This window comes from Rhodnius prolixus, unplaced genomic scaffold (assembly GCF_049639745.1).
Source record: "Rhodnius prolixus isolate KJV_2025 unplaced genomic scaffold, Rpr scaffold_18, whole genome shotgun sequence".
In the NCBI taxonomy this organism is placed as follows: Eukaryota; Metazoa; Arthropoda; class Insecta; order Hemiptera; family Reduviidae; genus Rhodnius; species Rhodnius prolixus.
The window spans coordinates 1736238-1753042 of NW_027411636.1; the positions used below are offsets into that span (position 1 = coordinate 1736238).

Genomic DNA, 16805 nt, shown 5'->3' on the forward strand with positions numbered 1-16805 from the left:
GGAAGTACAATGTGGGGGTGGGGGTAGTCCGTTTAAACGCCCAAGTGCCACTTCCTGTTTACCGGACAGTGACGACAATCTAATGACTGTTTACTCTGACGTTGTAAACATCTTCTGTCAATAACTGGAGATCAATTAAGTCTCTCTCTTGCACTTTGGTAAAAAAATTATAGAAGGTAGATAAGATGGGTGATGGTAAAAAAATGAATATTTTTAAGAGCTTGCAGACATCAGGTGAAGCTGTGGTCGGTCTTAACATCGATCGGCCAATCTATATCTCATTACCCTACTCGACTTATTAATAAATAGAATTGATGTTTCCAAGAAATTGTTATTGGTTTATCAAGAATCTAATCATAACTCTCAAACATTACTATTAATAAAATATTTATTACTTCAAGAATCAGCTTTTGTAATTTATTTAACTTGGGGGGGGGAATACAGGTTTTTAACAGGAAATACAGGTGCCCCATGGGTCCAAAAAAGTGTATTTCCAAAAATATATCTGCTGTTATATGTTAGAGTAAGTGAACCCTAGCATGAAGATGGAAAACTCGCAAGAAGTTAAGACTTCGTATTTCGAATGCGCCATGGGATCTAACTTAGCGAAGAAATTTCTTCTGCCGGAAGTGGCTGGTTACGGAATGTTCGAGATCATTTCTTTGGATGTTTCTTTTCTCTTTTGTTAGAAACTTAGCACGTTTATTCTTAATCCATACAATTCCCAAGAATGTTTATTAATCTTTAAGGGCACTTATTTAGCCTACTGAACTCAGAAGAATTAGCTCCCCTTCAGAAAGGGCAGGGAAGTCCATTGCTGCAAAAGGTTCAGTAGCGCATTAAGATGATCGTCAATGATGTAAAAATTTTGTTTGTATATTGTTTCAGAGATCTGTCGGAAACTGCGATAATTAAGTTGCCCACGGCTGGATTGCACAATCTTGAAGAACTACAGCTGCAGAATGTCAGGACCTTGAAGATATTCCCTTCAATTTATAATTTTCAGGTAAGTAACTCACGAGTATACATTTTATTCGGATAAATAATGATGCACTGTAACCTACAAGATCTAATATGCCCATTCTGTTGTGAGGGACTCCAGTCGCCCAAGAGATCTCGAGAGCCTGAGAGGGCATCTAGGGGACGATTTATTCTTCTACATGGCCTGTCAATTTCCCAGTTTATATGTCTTGTATCTCTTCTTCAAATGATTGCACTGTAATCAGTTCGGAGAAGTACTGGAGTTTCATCCCTCACCCCACAGAATGGAGCAGGTGCCGCATTCACGTTCTAGATCTAGATGATCGCTGAGTCGACAATGTCCAAGCAAACCAGTAAACCTTATTATAATACTTTTGGGGGCTCCTACATTCACGCTACACACACCACGGATGGCCTCCACATGTCAAAGGGAACCAAGGCTTTCCAGGGGAGTTGGAGGATGAAAGAGGAGGAATCAGTATCAGTATTATCTACCTGGCGTCCCATCACATCTTCCCACAATACCTCCTTGCAGTCACTGCAAGCACCTGTTTGGAACATCTACAACCTTACAGCACTGCATACATCCCCGTTTATATTAATCCTGGAGCCACTGAAGAAGGCACATAACAATAAAATTACAACAAAAACATACTTTATAGGCGCCACGGTTGCCGAGCGATTAGAGCCGAGACCTGCTAATACGTATTGTTGGTTTAGTGGGTTCGATTCCCGGTCTGTAGGCCTTGTACTTTATTTAATGGTTAATAAAAGAAATTTACAGTAAAGTATGTTTGCTAGTCGCCTCCGTCCACGACACCTAATTGGTAGTTGGACGTTAAGCCTCGCCTGAAAAAATAGGCGATTAATTTACTTTTTTACTTACTTTTCATCCTTTATTTTGTTCTGCACCAAAATAAACGCGAGTTAAATCCATTAAACGGGGAAAAAATAATTGTTTTTCCACAAATTTTCCGCAATTTCCTGAACAATGACACCAACTAGTTTTATCGTTTGAACTTGTTTTTTCTTTGTAAAGAAGTTCGACAAGGTTTTTACTCTTAGAAGTTCATCAATGTTACAACAGAATTCTAACACCGTAACAGTAATCTTTGTTTTTTTTAAAAAAAAAAAAAATAGTTTCGAGACTTTGCCCTTATTAGAAAACATTTCTTGAATGAGACATCAATGAAATATGAAGGCCGTTTATAGATCAACAAGTTTTGACATGTTCAATTCCAATTTCCTGCCAGTTTATTGATCAACTCATTTATAGTTCTATTAATAGCAAAGAGACTCTGACAGGTTAAATATGTTTGTCAAAGTTAACTTCCTGCCTTTTACAACGGATCCCAAGAAGCGTAATCAAATATATAGTACGCAAAACTATATTTGTGATTTCATATCACACGACAGTAACAAACTTAGTGAAACTTGTTACTTGATTTGTATTGCCCGTCTAATTACATAAACATGTTTATTTTACATTCAACTTACAGGCGCCACGCGGTAGCCGAGCGGTTAGGAGACTAGACCCTCAAAGCTAAGATGTATTGTTGGTTTAGTGGGTTCGATCCCAGGTCTAGTTCTTTTTTTTTTTTTTTTTTTTTTTTTTTTTTTTTTTTTTTTTTTTTTTTTTTTTATGATTTAAGGCGCGTCAACATCTATGGTTATTGGCGCCCGGAGCCACACGACACCAATTGGACGTAAACCTCACCTGAAAAAAGAAACATTACTTTACTTTCTCTTACAATGGTAAGAAGAAGTATTGCAATCGTATTTCTGTTACAGAGTTTTCTCCGGATTAGCCAACTGAGGTTCCCTCAATAAGAAAAACTGGTTCTAAGAAAGTATCTTTATTTTATTCTATTTTGTAAACAATTAAAAATTTATTTCATGTTTTTCTTCTTAGCCTAGAGAGATTTTGGGCTGGGAGGGGGGCGATAAGTCCAAGAGCGTAATAAAGTTTAATTTCTTTTTTCTTGTCCTTCGTCTCTCTCGCTCGATAATATTGAAGCTACTAACTTGCTATTAAGTATTAAGTATCCAAAGATTACTGAAAAAGTTTAGTACTTTTTCTACAGCAGTAAGAGAAAATGAGTTTTTTTCACCATATTTTTACTTTCTCTTACTCTGCTTAGATGAGAGGAAGTGATCGTGTCAAACTTATCTATTTCAAGTGTACACCGGAAATTAGGGGTCAAATAAGAATTTGTCTGCATGCGAACAGCATGACTCGAAAATATCGCTGAAGGTTCCCATTTGAGATAGGTGCTTCTTGCAGATAAGTTTCTGGAGGAAACAATCTACCGGAAGTCACCTTTGATGCACAAACCGTGGTTAGAGGAAGTCGTCTGAGTTTCTTATTTTTACTTTCTATTGACCTTTTTTCTTTTCAAATAAGAATCTGAGATAAAGAATAAAAAAATAATATTATATAAATAAGAATTAGGAAATCAAATGAAAAGTTGCCCAAGTTTTTTTCCAAAAGGAAGCTTACTGTTTTCCAGATTTGAAGAGAGCGTTGATAAGAAGAAATGAAGAATAGCAAAGGCCCGTCGTCAGTGCTTTATATTCAAAGTTTAAGTCGCTACTTAGCAGCGAGATGAAAAGTGGGCTTATTTTAACAACTTCAGTCTCGCTCTCCAGTAGAGTTTCCCGCATTAACTGTGGAAGATGGCTACCGCAGTTTCCTCCGCGTTACTCCTCTAAGCACGCCACCACCAGCAGTGTTACATAAAAGTGGAACTCTTTAAAAATATTCCCCTGCTTTTTACAACTTACAGATTTAAGTGTTTGAAGACTTTTTTGGGCGGAACACCATGAGATAGATCAGAGATTATGTATAACAAACTTGATGGCAACACCAACACGTCTTCCTCTAACTACAACCATTCTCAAGGTTCGAACTTTTAGAGAATCCTCTAATTCGAAAAATCATTTAATTCTTACTGTTTTTAAGGGAAGGCGTTAGCTTGTACTGGATTCGAAAGCGGAGATCCCAGATTTGAATCTAGCAGCTGGCCCTTACAGCACACTCTCTGGTAACAGGCAATGGGTTCCGAAGTGTGTTAAGACTGCGGCCATTAACTTATGGGTGCAGAGTAGATCTCAGGAGTGGTGGCTTGCCACCACTGGGCAGAGACAGGCGAAGGAGTTTATTAAAGGCTATTCGCCGAGGCTGACTGCAGAATTAATCCGTCAAGGCCGTGGGGCTATAAAAGATAATTGTAGACCTATTAACTGGGCAACTGCAGACTCAGAAAACACATGCATCGCATGGGCGCCTGGCAGATGATAGCCTCTGTCTGTAGGTTCTGTCAGGAAGAGGAGGAAACGGACACTGCACGTGTTGTGTCAGTGTGAGGCGCTCGTGTGGCTAAGGATGATACTTCTCGGGGAGGAAAAACCAAGGCCTGTGGAGCTTTACCCAAGAGACCGCTCTCCAGCATTAAGAGTCTGATTAAAAGGACAGGTCTGGTGGGTGAGCTTTAGAGTGAGGAAAGCCACAATAGATCCAAAGGGGTCGCAGTGGCGTAGGCCTTGAGGCCGCCCTAGTCTAATCTAATCTAACAGGCAATGCTATTTGTAACGAGAGAACACTGTCCGGAAGCTGGCAGCGCATTGATAAAAGCTCAGATGATGGATGCGCCTTAAATTACGACAAAAAATATTCGTAAGACCGTACCGTTCCCTTGAAATCCTACTTTAGAAGGATTTCTATCTCTCTTTCCAATCCCACGGGTACCTCAAACTAATTGCCCTGGAAGCATTAGCAAGAAATTCTACAACTCTACATGTTCGCTAGCTTTTCTAACGAATTGCTGAGACCTAAAGATGGCCCTGAAGTTTGTGGTTTGTAATAAAGTGTAAAAGTTAAAAACCTTGAAAAACGTAAGATAGAGGATATGTGGTTGGCGCCAAATTTATTTTATGTAATTGGTGAGTCTGAATTACAGACTCTTTCTAAGTACTTTTCTACCAACTCACATGTGCCGTGGTTAAATTTAGAGCACGTACGCTACGTGGAACCGTGTAACTGCTAGTTAGAGAGAGAAGCGTGTGCTGAGAGGAGCGTGCAGAAATCGTCCTACTTATTGCAGCCTGAGGAATCACAAAAGTTGGTACGCCCCCCACCCAACGTGCTCAACAAAAATATTCACACACTAAAATCGATCATAAATTCGATAAAAAATATATAATGCAGGGAACATATTATTTTTTGTTTGTATATTGCATTCGAGATCAGATCTCTCATTGCTCCTTAGAAAAAAACAACAAAATTTTGCAAATAAAAATCTCATTTACAGCAAAGTAAATCATTTTTGATGACGTATGTCGCGTTTGTGCCAAGAGCATGATGCAATACTACAGTAAGTGTTGCTTCCACGTCACCATTTTGACCGCGGGTTTTCTAGTTCGACCAGTGGCGCTCCAAGAGGCCGTGTTTATTTAATAAATTATAATTTTTATAAATATAGTGCAATAGAGTCAGCTGTGACCAGCTTACTTCTGCGGTGGGGCTATTTTATTTCGACGCCATTTATAATATTGACGTGGAATCTATGTTTTGGTAAATTAATTAAAAAGTCTAGGTTTTGGAGAAAATATTTGAATTAGTGGGCAGCAAGAGAACGAGGTATTCGTGTTCCTTTGTCCAGGAAACCTGGAACCACTTGTAGTTGGGAAGTAGAACTGTCATTAAGGGAAGAACACGGAATTATCTGTCCAACAACTCTATTTACAAACTTTCTCATTGTTGATCCCTAACTATCTTATCTGGATGTCTTTCAAGTTCGATGTAATCCAGGAACTTCTGCTCAGGATGTAATTTTCCTTTATAGAGTGTTGTTCGCTAGGTTTCTTTTGTAATGGCTCGTCATAACAAAACTTATAATGAATTGGATTGGTCAGTTTCAATCTAGGACGGGATTAATTTGATACTGATTTGTTTTTGGAGCACTTAACGGATTATTATGCGTCAGAACCATCAGATCGGCCACTAATTCCAAGGTACCTGACTTCAGGTGTGCTCAGAGCAAGATGAAAAATGATCGGCCTTGCTCTGAGCCTGAGAAGGCATCAAATCAATTTTGTTAAAATAACAAATAATGTGTTACGCTATTGTCAACTTAAATCTATCCAATACATTGCTTTCATAAACTTTATTCAGTTATACTCCTAGTGAACGGTCCAAAACTAGAAGCACAGATGAAAACAATGAGAAGGTAGAAAATAGGGTATGGGCAAGGGCATGAGAATCAAAGGGTTAGCGAGCCCATATTGTTGGGAGTCTATGTTCTCCTGTATTTAGGCAGCGTGTTATTGACAGCTAGCTCGCTGTGCAATAAACATTGGTACCTTTATTCTGCAACCCCTGCATACTTCCCACCTCGTCCGTACGTTTTTTTTTTTCCCGGGCACACTAAACCCCTCGGGAGGTTATTTTCTCATTTACCATGGTGAGAATTTTGGAGTCAAAGGAAGTCGTAGGAGTGATTCATGCCAGATTTGTTTTTTTCTTACGTCAGTGATGTGTATGTCTGTCTGTAGTTTAGGACGGAAATAAGGATCACAGTGTAGTGTGTCCTCACCCATTCTTTCCTGCGGATATTGTACTTTGGAGCAGCCTGTAGAGTTCTTTGTCCTTGGCCAGACCCAATGAGTATCGACCACCCCATATATTTGAATACGGATAGTCCACCTTGAGCAACCCAAGCTACCTTATCATCTGTTCATATCATTTATTTACCTGCTACCCCCACCCACAAGGCTCTTTCTCGACAGATATCTGTTTCCAGTTTCACCTGGTAAAAACTGAAAAGATCAGATATCGGTTTTTTTCTAGAATATGATAAATTTAGTATTAATTTAGTAAACCATGTTTTTAAAACTTTGTCAGTGACATTTAAACTTCAGTTTAAAAAAAAAAAATACTAAGCTGTACACTAGGGTGTTTCAAAAAATGTTGACTTTTAAATTTTAAAGAGCGCCAGGCGGAAAATCAAAGTTCATTTAAAAGCAAAAAGTTTCGTCCGTAGTAGAGCAAAATCGATTAATATTTAGAGGTCGATACCATTGATCAAAAAATTTTTGTTTTGCTTTTTTTTTTTAATCCTTCAATCCTTTAATCCTTATTAATGTTTTGTATCTTTTCAAATTATTAGCAAAACATGTAATTGTACAAAGTTTATTTAAATACAATTTGCTATAAAGTCAAAGCAGTTGGATTCATTTTAATGGCCATTTTATTTTCAAAGTTATGAATAATTAAAGAAGCTGTATTTAGGGAAAAAAAAATATATATTAAGAAAAATATACATTTTTGAAAATTTTTGAATAATTAACGTTAAAATCACTTCATTTTTTATGTGTTTCGTACAGAATTTAAAAAACAAATAATTTTGGTTACTGAAACGTCTAAATTAGGGAATATTTTGCATTTATTGTTATAATTTGAAATTAATTTACTAGCAATCAATCAAATAAATCGATCTCTAAATATTAATCGCTTTTGCTCTAATATGGACGAAACGTTTTGTTTTTAAATGAACTTTGATTTTCCGCCCGGCGCTCTACAAAAATTTTAAAAGTCATCATCTTTTGAAACACTCTACTGTACACAAAGTCTAGTATTTAGTGTAAGAACTTTGAAGAAAAAATATATTTCGATTTGATTTCCGATGGCGGTGCGTCTAATATGATCATCGCAGCGCAGTCTCATGGAGTCCATATGGTCCAAAATACCTCTTAGACAGGAAAAAAATTATTTTACAGTATATCCACCCATTTCGCGTCAGACTGTCTAAAAAATAACAAATTAATCGCGTAGGCTTAAAAGATACAAAATTTAAATCTCTTCAACTTGCAGCGTAATTTGCACAATATTCAAGAATTAAGCGATTAAATCACGGTCTGGCAACAGATGTTTTTTAAACCGGTTAATTACCTAGTTTAACCTAAACTATAAACATGTAAATTAAGTTCAACCGCTGGTTGGACTACCGCAAATTGTTGTGGGCATCGTCTCCTTTGAGGTGGACCTATTTGGTCAAGGTTAAGTGGCTAATCTACTGTGGTCCGCTTTTACAGTAGCTGGGCAAAGTAATTTGTACCCCTTTTATTTAAATCAAAATTCTAATGAGCAAGTTTGTCGTCGTGGTTAAGACATTTTGACGATAGCGCGTGATGTACATACTAGTGCCATCTATGAGCAGGGCCTGGAAATTAGTCCAATCAGTTGAAGCGTGTTAATTGCTGATGGTGACTCCTAGGGGTCGCCATGTTTAATGATAAAACGCTCTGTAAAATAATGTACTATTATTTGCAACCAATAAAACTAACTGTTTTAACCAAAAAATTCTGGTGACACACTCGTACTTCTTTCAGAGGACTGTGATTAGGTTTCCCGTTCACTCAACCAGGAGAAAAGGAATGTTATAGCCGCTTCTCCCCTTGAGATAACTGAAATTGAAGCCTACTAACTGGTGACCTGAGTTTGCTTTTTATGACTGCCTTTAATACGAAAAATTGTAATTTTATGATTTTTCGAAAACTGAAAACCGGAAATCGTATGAACACTAAATATTAAAAATAAATTGGCACAACTGCAATCACTTCCTCTTAACGGTGGAACAGCAGAGTATCAACTCAGGATCACTGTTCCTGAGGCTTTCCTGTTCCTAAATTTAAAGTGAATTCGAATTTATCAGTAGTATTACAAAAGAGGGAAGTGTATGAGTTGAATTTGGCACGACTGTTTCTGTTCCAGTACATCCGGAAGGTGTCGCTGACGTACGCCTACCATTGCTGCGCTTTCCACTTCCCCGGCAGACATGATCCGGCTCGCTATGCCAAACACCATGTAAGTATTGATTCGATATCCGCTTTACTTCTTTGCCTTCTTTTTTTTAGCTGGTTGTTGATTTCATGGAGGTTATTGACTTTAGTGGCATTTCCCAGTGGATTTTGTGGCTGAATTCTGTGCCACAAGAGTTTAGAACTTGGTTGGAGAAAGACAAGAAGTGTTCAACATAATCCTGGAACGAACGATTTGTGGCTCCAATGTTGAACCGATGTTGGAAGTATTATTTGTACGATACAGAATATCGTAATGATTGGGGTTAGGGCCGGATTTTCCTATAGGCTAACTAGGCTTCAGCCTATGGCCTCAAGATCAAGAGGGTCCTACATTCAAATTGTTAGCAAAATTAAAATTACTCTATTCTAAAAACAGTGAACACTAATACACTGTTTTAGTAATGTATCACAGTAGTAATGTATTTTATTATCTCTCATGTAATTAACAAACTTAAAAATGGGAGGTGAAAGGGCCTCATAAATGGAATAGCCTAGGGCCTCTTTTCATCTAAATCCGGCTCTGCCATTTGGACATAATCATCTCATCAACTTTAATCATAATCTCCACATCATCCCATTCAGTCTACTCAGGTCTTTGTTTTCCAATCAATTCCAAAATTCCTCCTTTCCCCCACCAAAAAATACTTTTACCATCTGATGAGTGGAAGTTTAGAGAACTAGATCATGATTCATCATGCCAACACGATAATCACGGTGACTTTAAATGAAATCCAATCACAGTACACGTACTCGCTAATTAATAGTAGCATATTGTTCTTCGAAATGTCTGCCTCCAGGCTAAAGCTTCATGACGATGGTGTCCTGATTACGTGGTAACTAGGATCTTCTCTTGATTACAGGACGGACGCCATTAGCTTGCTAATTACAGCCTTACCCAGGTCGATCCCTGTTTCCCGTCCTCTCACATAATTCTTCCAGCTTACCAGCTCTCTCTTACCTCAAAACTCAATCTCTGATCCCTAATTAAAATTTGAGATTCACCCATCACTGTTCATCACAAACAATGATCTTGTAATGAGTCTGATATTGATTATGTAAATTCAGGATTAGCTTTAATTAGGCTTTATTGTCACAGATTTGTAATAAGATTCAAGAAATAACTAATTTCTATGTGAATTTCATCCAGATAACTGATTTCAGCTGAACAAATTTTCTCTTGCTCCCCCTTATTAAGAAGTATTGATATCGAGTCTAAATTGTTAATCTCGTATTTTCCGTGTGTGTTTTGTAGGTCACTAAGTCAAGGTGGAAAATTCGCCATATTATGTTCAACTATGTTTGATTCAGATACCAAGTTTAGAGTACGATCGAAAAGTTTATCCATTTAGAGAGTCACAATCTGGTTTGTCTGATTTTCGTCTAAAAGCTAATTATGTCTATTTAGAATGAGTCTACGTTTGTAAAAAAGTAGGGGCGTTATTTTTGTTTGATGAATTGTTTTGATAGATTTTAATAATTATTGGAGAGAGTTTTATAAGATACAGATAGAAGTTTTGCAGAGTTGTACACACATTATTGTTCATATGAATGTAGAGAGAAAACCCCATGGTTTTATGAAAATAAATATAATAACCTTAAGTGTTAACTTCCAACAAAACACAAACACCAAAGACTTGAAAAGTTATTTTAAACGCTAATGAAAATATAACCTCCTCCAAGGTAAATAGTAGGTTAGTTTGTTCTTTGTTGGTGATAAAAGTAAACAAACTAGATGCCAACAGTAGAGGAGGGGTGTAGAGGTAGACTTAATGTATTGTTAGCTGTTGGGGGAGATTAGATTACGTTTTACAGTACACAGTAGTGCCACCACAGGCCAATTAAGGTTGACAGTGTTGCCAACATTATAATTTAATTTATGTTTTCTGTTTTTTGTAGGTTAAGTTCTTGAATTGAAAATATTATTTCTAATAAAAAAAATAATAATAATTTAAATGAAGAACCCTAATTTGTGTAGATCATTAATGTTCACTTTGGTACGTAATATAATTAAGGAATGCAGGACTAGATGCAAAAGTAGAGCACTTCACTTCAAGAGAAGTAAAGCGAGATCTATCATTTTTTGCTACTGAATTTTAACCGGATGTTACTAAAATGGATTTTACACTTTTCTAATACTTGATGATCATTTTCCGGAAGTGCAATTTGGTATTTTGGATTTGTCAGTTTTGTTTGAAACGTCTTTTATAAACAATGATTTAGGTAGCAGGGTTTCAAGGTGAGTGAGTCATTTAGGATCCCCTCTAAAGCGCTAATTCTGGTAATTCTTCAGTTTCACCCCTTAAACACTGTGAAGTTGCTGAAGAATAATTTGTACCACAAATCTTGATTGTCGATTGATGGCGAAAAGATCCTTTAACTGACGTTTAAATTTGAATGATAAATAATTTTATTAGAAAAAATTTCACTGGATCTGATCGATCTGGCCGAAATGCGATCCTAAACTTTTCATCTCCTCTCAGTTTGACATCTCAGCCGCCAAGCGCTGTATCTTATTAAATAACTTGCCACAAACTCTTGACAAACTAAGTAACTTTCCTCCTCCTAACAAGACTTGGCAAGTCTTGACAATACTCGTACATCAAACTCCTATTGAGCCCACAGGCCTAATCTGGATTATGTTGAGACTTAGTACAGACAAGAGTACGAACTGTACATACTGTAAACTTTGCAGCGTACTGACCAGGGCGGGATTTAGATGAAAAGAGGCCCCTAGGCTATTCCACTTATGAGGCCCTTTCACCTCCCATTTTTAAGTTTGTAAATTACATGAGAGATAATAAAATACATCACTACTGTGATACATCACTAAAACAGTGTATTAGTGTTCACTGTTTTTAGAATAGAGTAATTTTAATGTTGCTAACAATTTGAATGTAGGCCTCTCTTGATTTTGAGGCCCTAGGCTGAAGCCTAGTTAGCCTATAGGAAAATCCGGCCCTACCTAATGGAATTCAGGTAATCTAGGTAACACTAACAGCTGTTAAATAACAAAAATATAATCCACTGAATAAGAGCTGCCAATTAAATTGAAATACAGGCACAAATAAATTAAATTTACACCAATTAAAATAACTTCCAATCATCTCAACGCATTTCATCGGCGGCCATTATTAAGTGTCAGTATGGCCAATCTCCTACTACCACACATATGTAGCACAATAACAGAGCCTCAATAGAAGTCCAAACATCCTTGTAGCTATCAACAAAACTAAGAATACTTCAAAATATTGAAAGTGCTGCGAGAAGGAGACTTGATCGCAACAAGTAAGGGAAAGAACGTAAGTTTATTGTATTGTGTGATTCTGTACAGGAATTCCTGCGGACGATACAAAGCAAATGCAGCCGCCGCTCGCGAAGGAGCTGGGAAAGTCCTCCACAGCCGGACATCAGCCCACACTATTTCCCGGACGGCACGTTCCATCAGGAAGGTAGGTTTTGTTTTTTATTTTAAATTTATACATACTTAGTTATAATCACCTTCAATATACACCCCTCCCCTAACCCTACAACACTCCATGCCATTGTTCGAAACCATTGCTGGAGATTTACAGAGTAATTAGTAATAATTTTGGAGGGGGCCTTACATAAAGGGGGCTAACTCCTCTCCCATTCGATGTATAGGATCGAGACCCCCAAAAGGCACATCTACATAAAATTCCGAATCGAATGACACCTCATTCATGAAAACCGGTTTACGCGTTTAGGCGCTACGTTGTTTACAAAAAAGGTAACAACAACAACAACAACAACAACAACAACAACAAGAACAACAACATTTTTTGAAAATGCCGTTTTTGCTCAATTTCGGCAACTTTTTTCTCAAAACCTATTAGATCTGGGTTGTTGCAAAAAAATTACAGTCATAAAGGAGGGTTTGCCCTTTATTTTAAAGAAAATTTGGGAATTTTATCTTTTATAGAAAAAGAGAAAAAAATTGTCAAAGTTGGGTGTTTTTCAACGTTACGCTTTTTCGTGCAGTTTTTGACGATCAACCCTTATACAACTGTCCTACCGGACAGTTTTAATAACTACGAATATTACACAAACGACGGTTCCGGTCAGACAGACTTCTCTACAAAAACGTGAGATGCTACAATCCAAATAGAAGGCTTTACGCTGCACAGCTGTCGGTCGTTAAGATTTGACGCATGCATAGTTCTTCTGTAGCAGCATCAATCGCGTTATTTAATAGCCACACCTCATATTTATAACTACGAATATACTGAGGGAAGGTTATCGCCGTCTTTTTTGTTGTTTTGTCTCTGGAAAAACGGAAAAAAATATTAAGGGGAACACTGCTGTATCTTTTCAGGCTCATTAGAGCGTAAGTGTATCTGTCGACTGCTGCCGAATGTTTGTTTTTGGATCAGAATGCGAGGGAAACCCAACGACCATAGAAGAGGTCCAGACTCAAAGTTAGGGGTATTAGGCGCCCCATACTAAAACCCAAATTTAAAACCAGGTATCCTAGCCACCTCTTTGGCCTTCACTTCCGGCGAATTAATCAACCAATAAAAAGTCACAGTTTATTGCGATATATAAAAGGATAATTTTTTTGTTGTTTTTTTTTTCAGGAGTGACCCTGGAACCTGGTAAAAGGATGACAGCTGAGTGTGGCAATCTTTCGAAAGACTTCAGAAAAGTGGAATGTATACCGGAACCAGATGCGTTCAATCCATGCGAAGATCTGATGGGCAATTGGACGTTACGTGTGGCCGTCTGGATTGTAGCCGTAGCTGCCCTCCTAGGTACCATCCTAAGTCACCTAAAATCTCTCAAGGATCAGACTTTTTTTTTACCCAATTTGACTTGGCCAACTTTTTTGCCTGGACTTTATTGCCGAACATCCTTTAAGCGCATTCCTAAAGTGCCAATTTTGAATCATAAACGGTTTTACCTCCTCTAGAAGATAATTAACAAACCTGGTTAATCTGATCAGTGTAACTTCTATTTGAAATAATTTTGTTTAAACCAGATTTTTAGCTCGTATCAGTATTTAAGAAGGGCTCAATATTTAAATTGCTACTTTTATTAAAGAAATCACATAAAAAGAAGTAAACGTTGGAAAAAAATATTTCATGAAATACGTGACCGGAAATCAAATTGTTGTGTATTGAGGTTCAAACCTCTTGTGCTTTATATGTAGGGAAAAAGATAAAAAAAAAAATGTAACCTTCCATCCGAGACCTATTATATTCTTGGTAATATGGGGAGGGGGCGAATTCAATATGAAATACGTGTGATGTTTATAGATGACAATTATTTTTTGCTTCTTTCCAGTTAAGTTGGCATTCTGTGACAGATACACTTCACCCTTAGCGATGTTTTTTTTTTTTTGAAAGGTTATATGCAGGTTATTTATAATTGAAACGGTGAACTTCAAAGACTCACTGCGCTCTTTATTCTGTACTGCATGAACCTCCTGTTTTCTGCGGGAATTCCTTGAAATTGTCATTCCATCGGCAGTAAGGAGGGGAGTAACAGAGGCACACTTAATTTCGTTATGATATTTTGGCTAACCTCCTTAACCAGTTAACTGTTTATGACGAAGACATTTGTCATGAAAAAAGTGTAAAATTTTGTGTTATGACGAGTATATTCGTCATGCATTTTCAGTAGTGACCATCGGCAGTTAATTTTGCAATTTTAGTTAAAATTAAAATATATTCGTAAACTGCAAGAAGTTTGGAATATTTTGAGGCCATCTCGGAATAAAAAGAACTAATGTAAGATATAGTATGAATTAGTAGTCTTTTATTAGTCATTACTGAATCAATAACGAACTCACAAGTTGTGTTAGGCTAGACTATGCAGTAAGTGGAGCGCCTGGTAATAAAAGACGGGATGAGGATCCTTTTGTTCCCTATCTACCTGTATTCAAGAGGCGGAGCTTTTGCTCATGTGCGGGGTTCAAGATTTAGGGATCATCCATATTGCTGAGTCGTGGGCTACACTAACCTGCCAAGAAATTTCCCTGCATAATTGTTTGTATTTTTATCATCTGGTCCAGGGATTCATTTCCATAAATACCAGTCTGTAATGTTGCGACCTACTCGGGTTGGATAATTGCAGCGGTGTGCATTCTTTGTAATTTGGTATTTATGCAAGGAGAGTATTGAGTAAGCTGTTTACATAGTGGCACCAGGTTTTTCCAAGTTTTTGTGATTCTTTGTCGGATTTCCTCCGTAACACTTTATCATTTGAATGCGTATTTGAGATAATAAGGTAATTTAGAAAAAATATTTTAGTCTGATCGAAGAAAGTAAATCAGTGTGTAGCAAGCTGTTACCCCAGGTCAACAACAATAGTATATTCGAGTGCAACGAAATTTATATTTTGGATGTTTTTGGTTCCTATTTATGTTAATATAAATAAATGAATGAATGTACATGAAATAAATAACGATAAAAAAATATAAAAGTCATTTAATCGCAACCCAATTTCATATCAAAGATACTCTGGGTTTGACGAATATATTCGTCATCGCTTATTTTCGTACGACGTACGTACGGAATACATTTTCCAACAAGGTCGAAACAGTTTACTGGTTAATAAGCGAATTCCCAAAACGGCCTGAGATGTAGGAGAGATGCACTAAAAGAATTGCAATGCCCATAATTAAGCGTGACTATTCACGCCGTTATCAATCTCTTATCAGTTAAGTTCCTTACCCCCAATGTAAGAGTAGCATATAAAAAAAATACTCAGTTTGGAAGACAATGAGACCCTGACAAAGGTGGGTCTCTAGGGTCAAAACAGTCTGCTGTCTTAGACGTTCCTGTGGTAAATAAAAGGGAATCATTCTTGAGTACCTATCACCAACCAGTTCTCTCTAGAAGGCATCCAAGCTCTTGTAGGATGGCCAAAAATAGGTAAGTAAGTACTTCTCTGGCCATTCTTCTTCTTGTAAAGCGTGCCAAATTATGAACCAGAACACACTTGTTTTTACCTCTTTATCTGAAGTTAAAACAAAAATTTTTGTAATTAAACGTCTTCAATTTTCAGTGATGTTATTTTTTTTCTTGATTTCTTAAATTTTGTTTTGCGTAAAATTGTGTGTATTTTTGTTCTTGAAAGGTAACACTGCCGTATTGCTGGTACTTCTCAGTTCAAGATTCAGAATGACTGTACCCAAATTTTTGATGTGCAATTTGGCAATAGCTGATCTATGTATGGGCTTATATCTAATCATGATAGCCATCATGGATGCTAAATCGATTGGCGATTATTTCAACTATGCCATTGATTGGCAGAGTGGTTAGTATAATTTGTTTTACTATTATTAGAGTTCAATAGTTGTGCAGGATTGGATAGAAAGTTGAAAAATCAATGTAATTTTCTTTTCCTTTCAAAAGATGTAGGACTAAGTAGATAATATATAGTTAATATTAAGCATTACTTTATTAAACTTTTATAATTGGAATATTTGAAGATTAAGTCTTGTCAGTGAATTTTACTACAGAGGATATGTTCTTACCAGGACTAGGATGTCAGATCGCAGGTTTCCTGACTGTATTCTCCAGCGAGCTGTCAATACTCACCTTGACCGTCATCACCTGCGAAAGATGGTACACAATTACCTATGCAATTCACATGAATAAAAGGTTGAAACTATCAACGGCCGTTAAGATAATGGCAGCCGGTTGGATATACGCCATTATAATGGCCTTATTGCCCCTGGTTGGCGTCAGCGGTTACTATAAGACTAGGTAAGTGGTAGTTACTAGTAAGCTGTACAGGTTTTCTTTCAAAGTCTGCTTCTTCCTCTGGATAAGAAGTGGTTCGCACTTTCGCTGCTACACGTGAAATACGTACACTGAATTTCGGGTTGTCGTGTCTTTCCAATTCCCATTAATGGAGGTCAGATCTAAATAACATTTTTGAACATTCTGACCGAAATACAGTATAAAACTTTTTTTTTGGAAATATTTTGTGACATTCGC

General features: G+C 37.1%; 1 protein-coding gene across 5 annotated transcripts in view; it reads left to right on the forward strand.

Annotated features, from left to right (window-relative positions):
- The window catches only part of LOC141462234 (lutropin-choriogonadotropic hormone receptor-like), a 149854-nt gene that overhangs the window by 130104 nt on the left and 2945 nt on the right, over positions 1 to 16805 (forward strand). For all 5 annotated transcript variants that reach the window (XM_074143921.1, XM_074143923.1, XM_074143922.1 and 2 more), the window contains 6 exons: positions 889 to 1006; positions 8753 to 8845; positions 12173 to 12290; positions 13437 to 13610; positions 15940 to 16119; positions 16343 to 16571. In XM_074143921.1, the coding sequence (XP_074000022.1) occupies positions 889 to 1006; positions 8753 to 8845; positions 12173 to 12290; positions 13437 to 13610; positions 15940 to 16119; positions 16343 to 16571 (912 nt within the window). The remainder of the gene's footprint in view (positions 1 to 888; positions 1007 to 8752; positions 8846 to 12172; positions 12291 to 13436; positions 13611 to 15939; positions 16120 to 16342; positions 16572 to 16805) is intronic.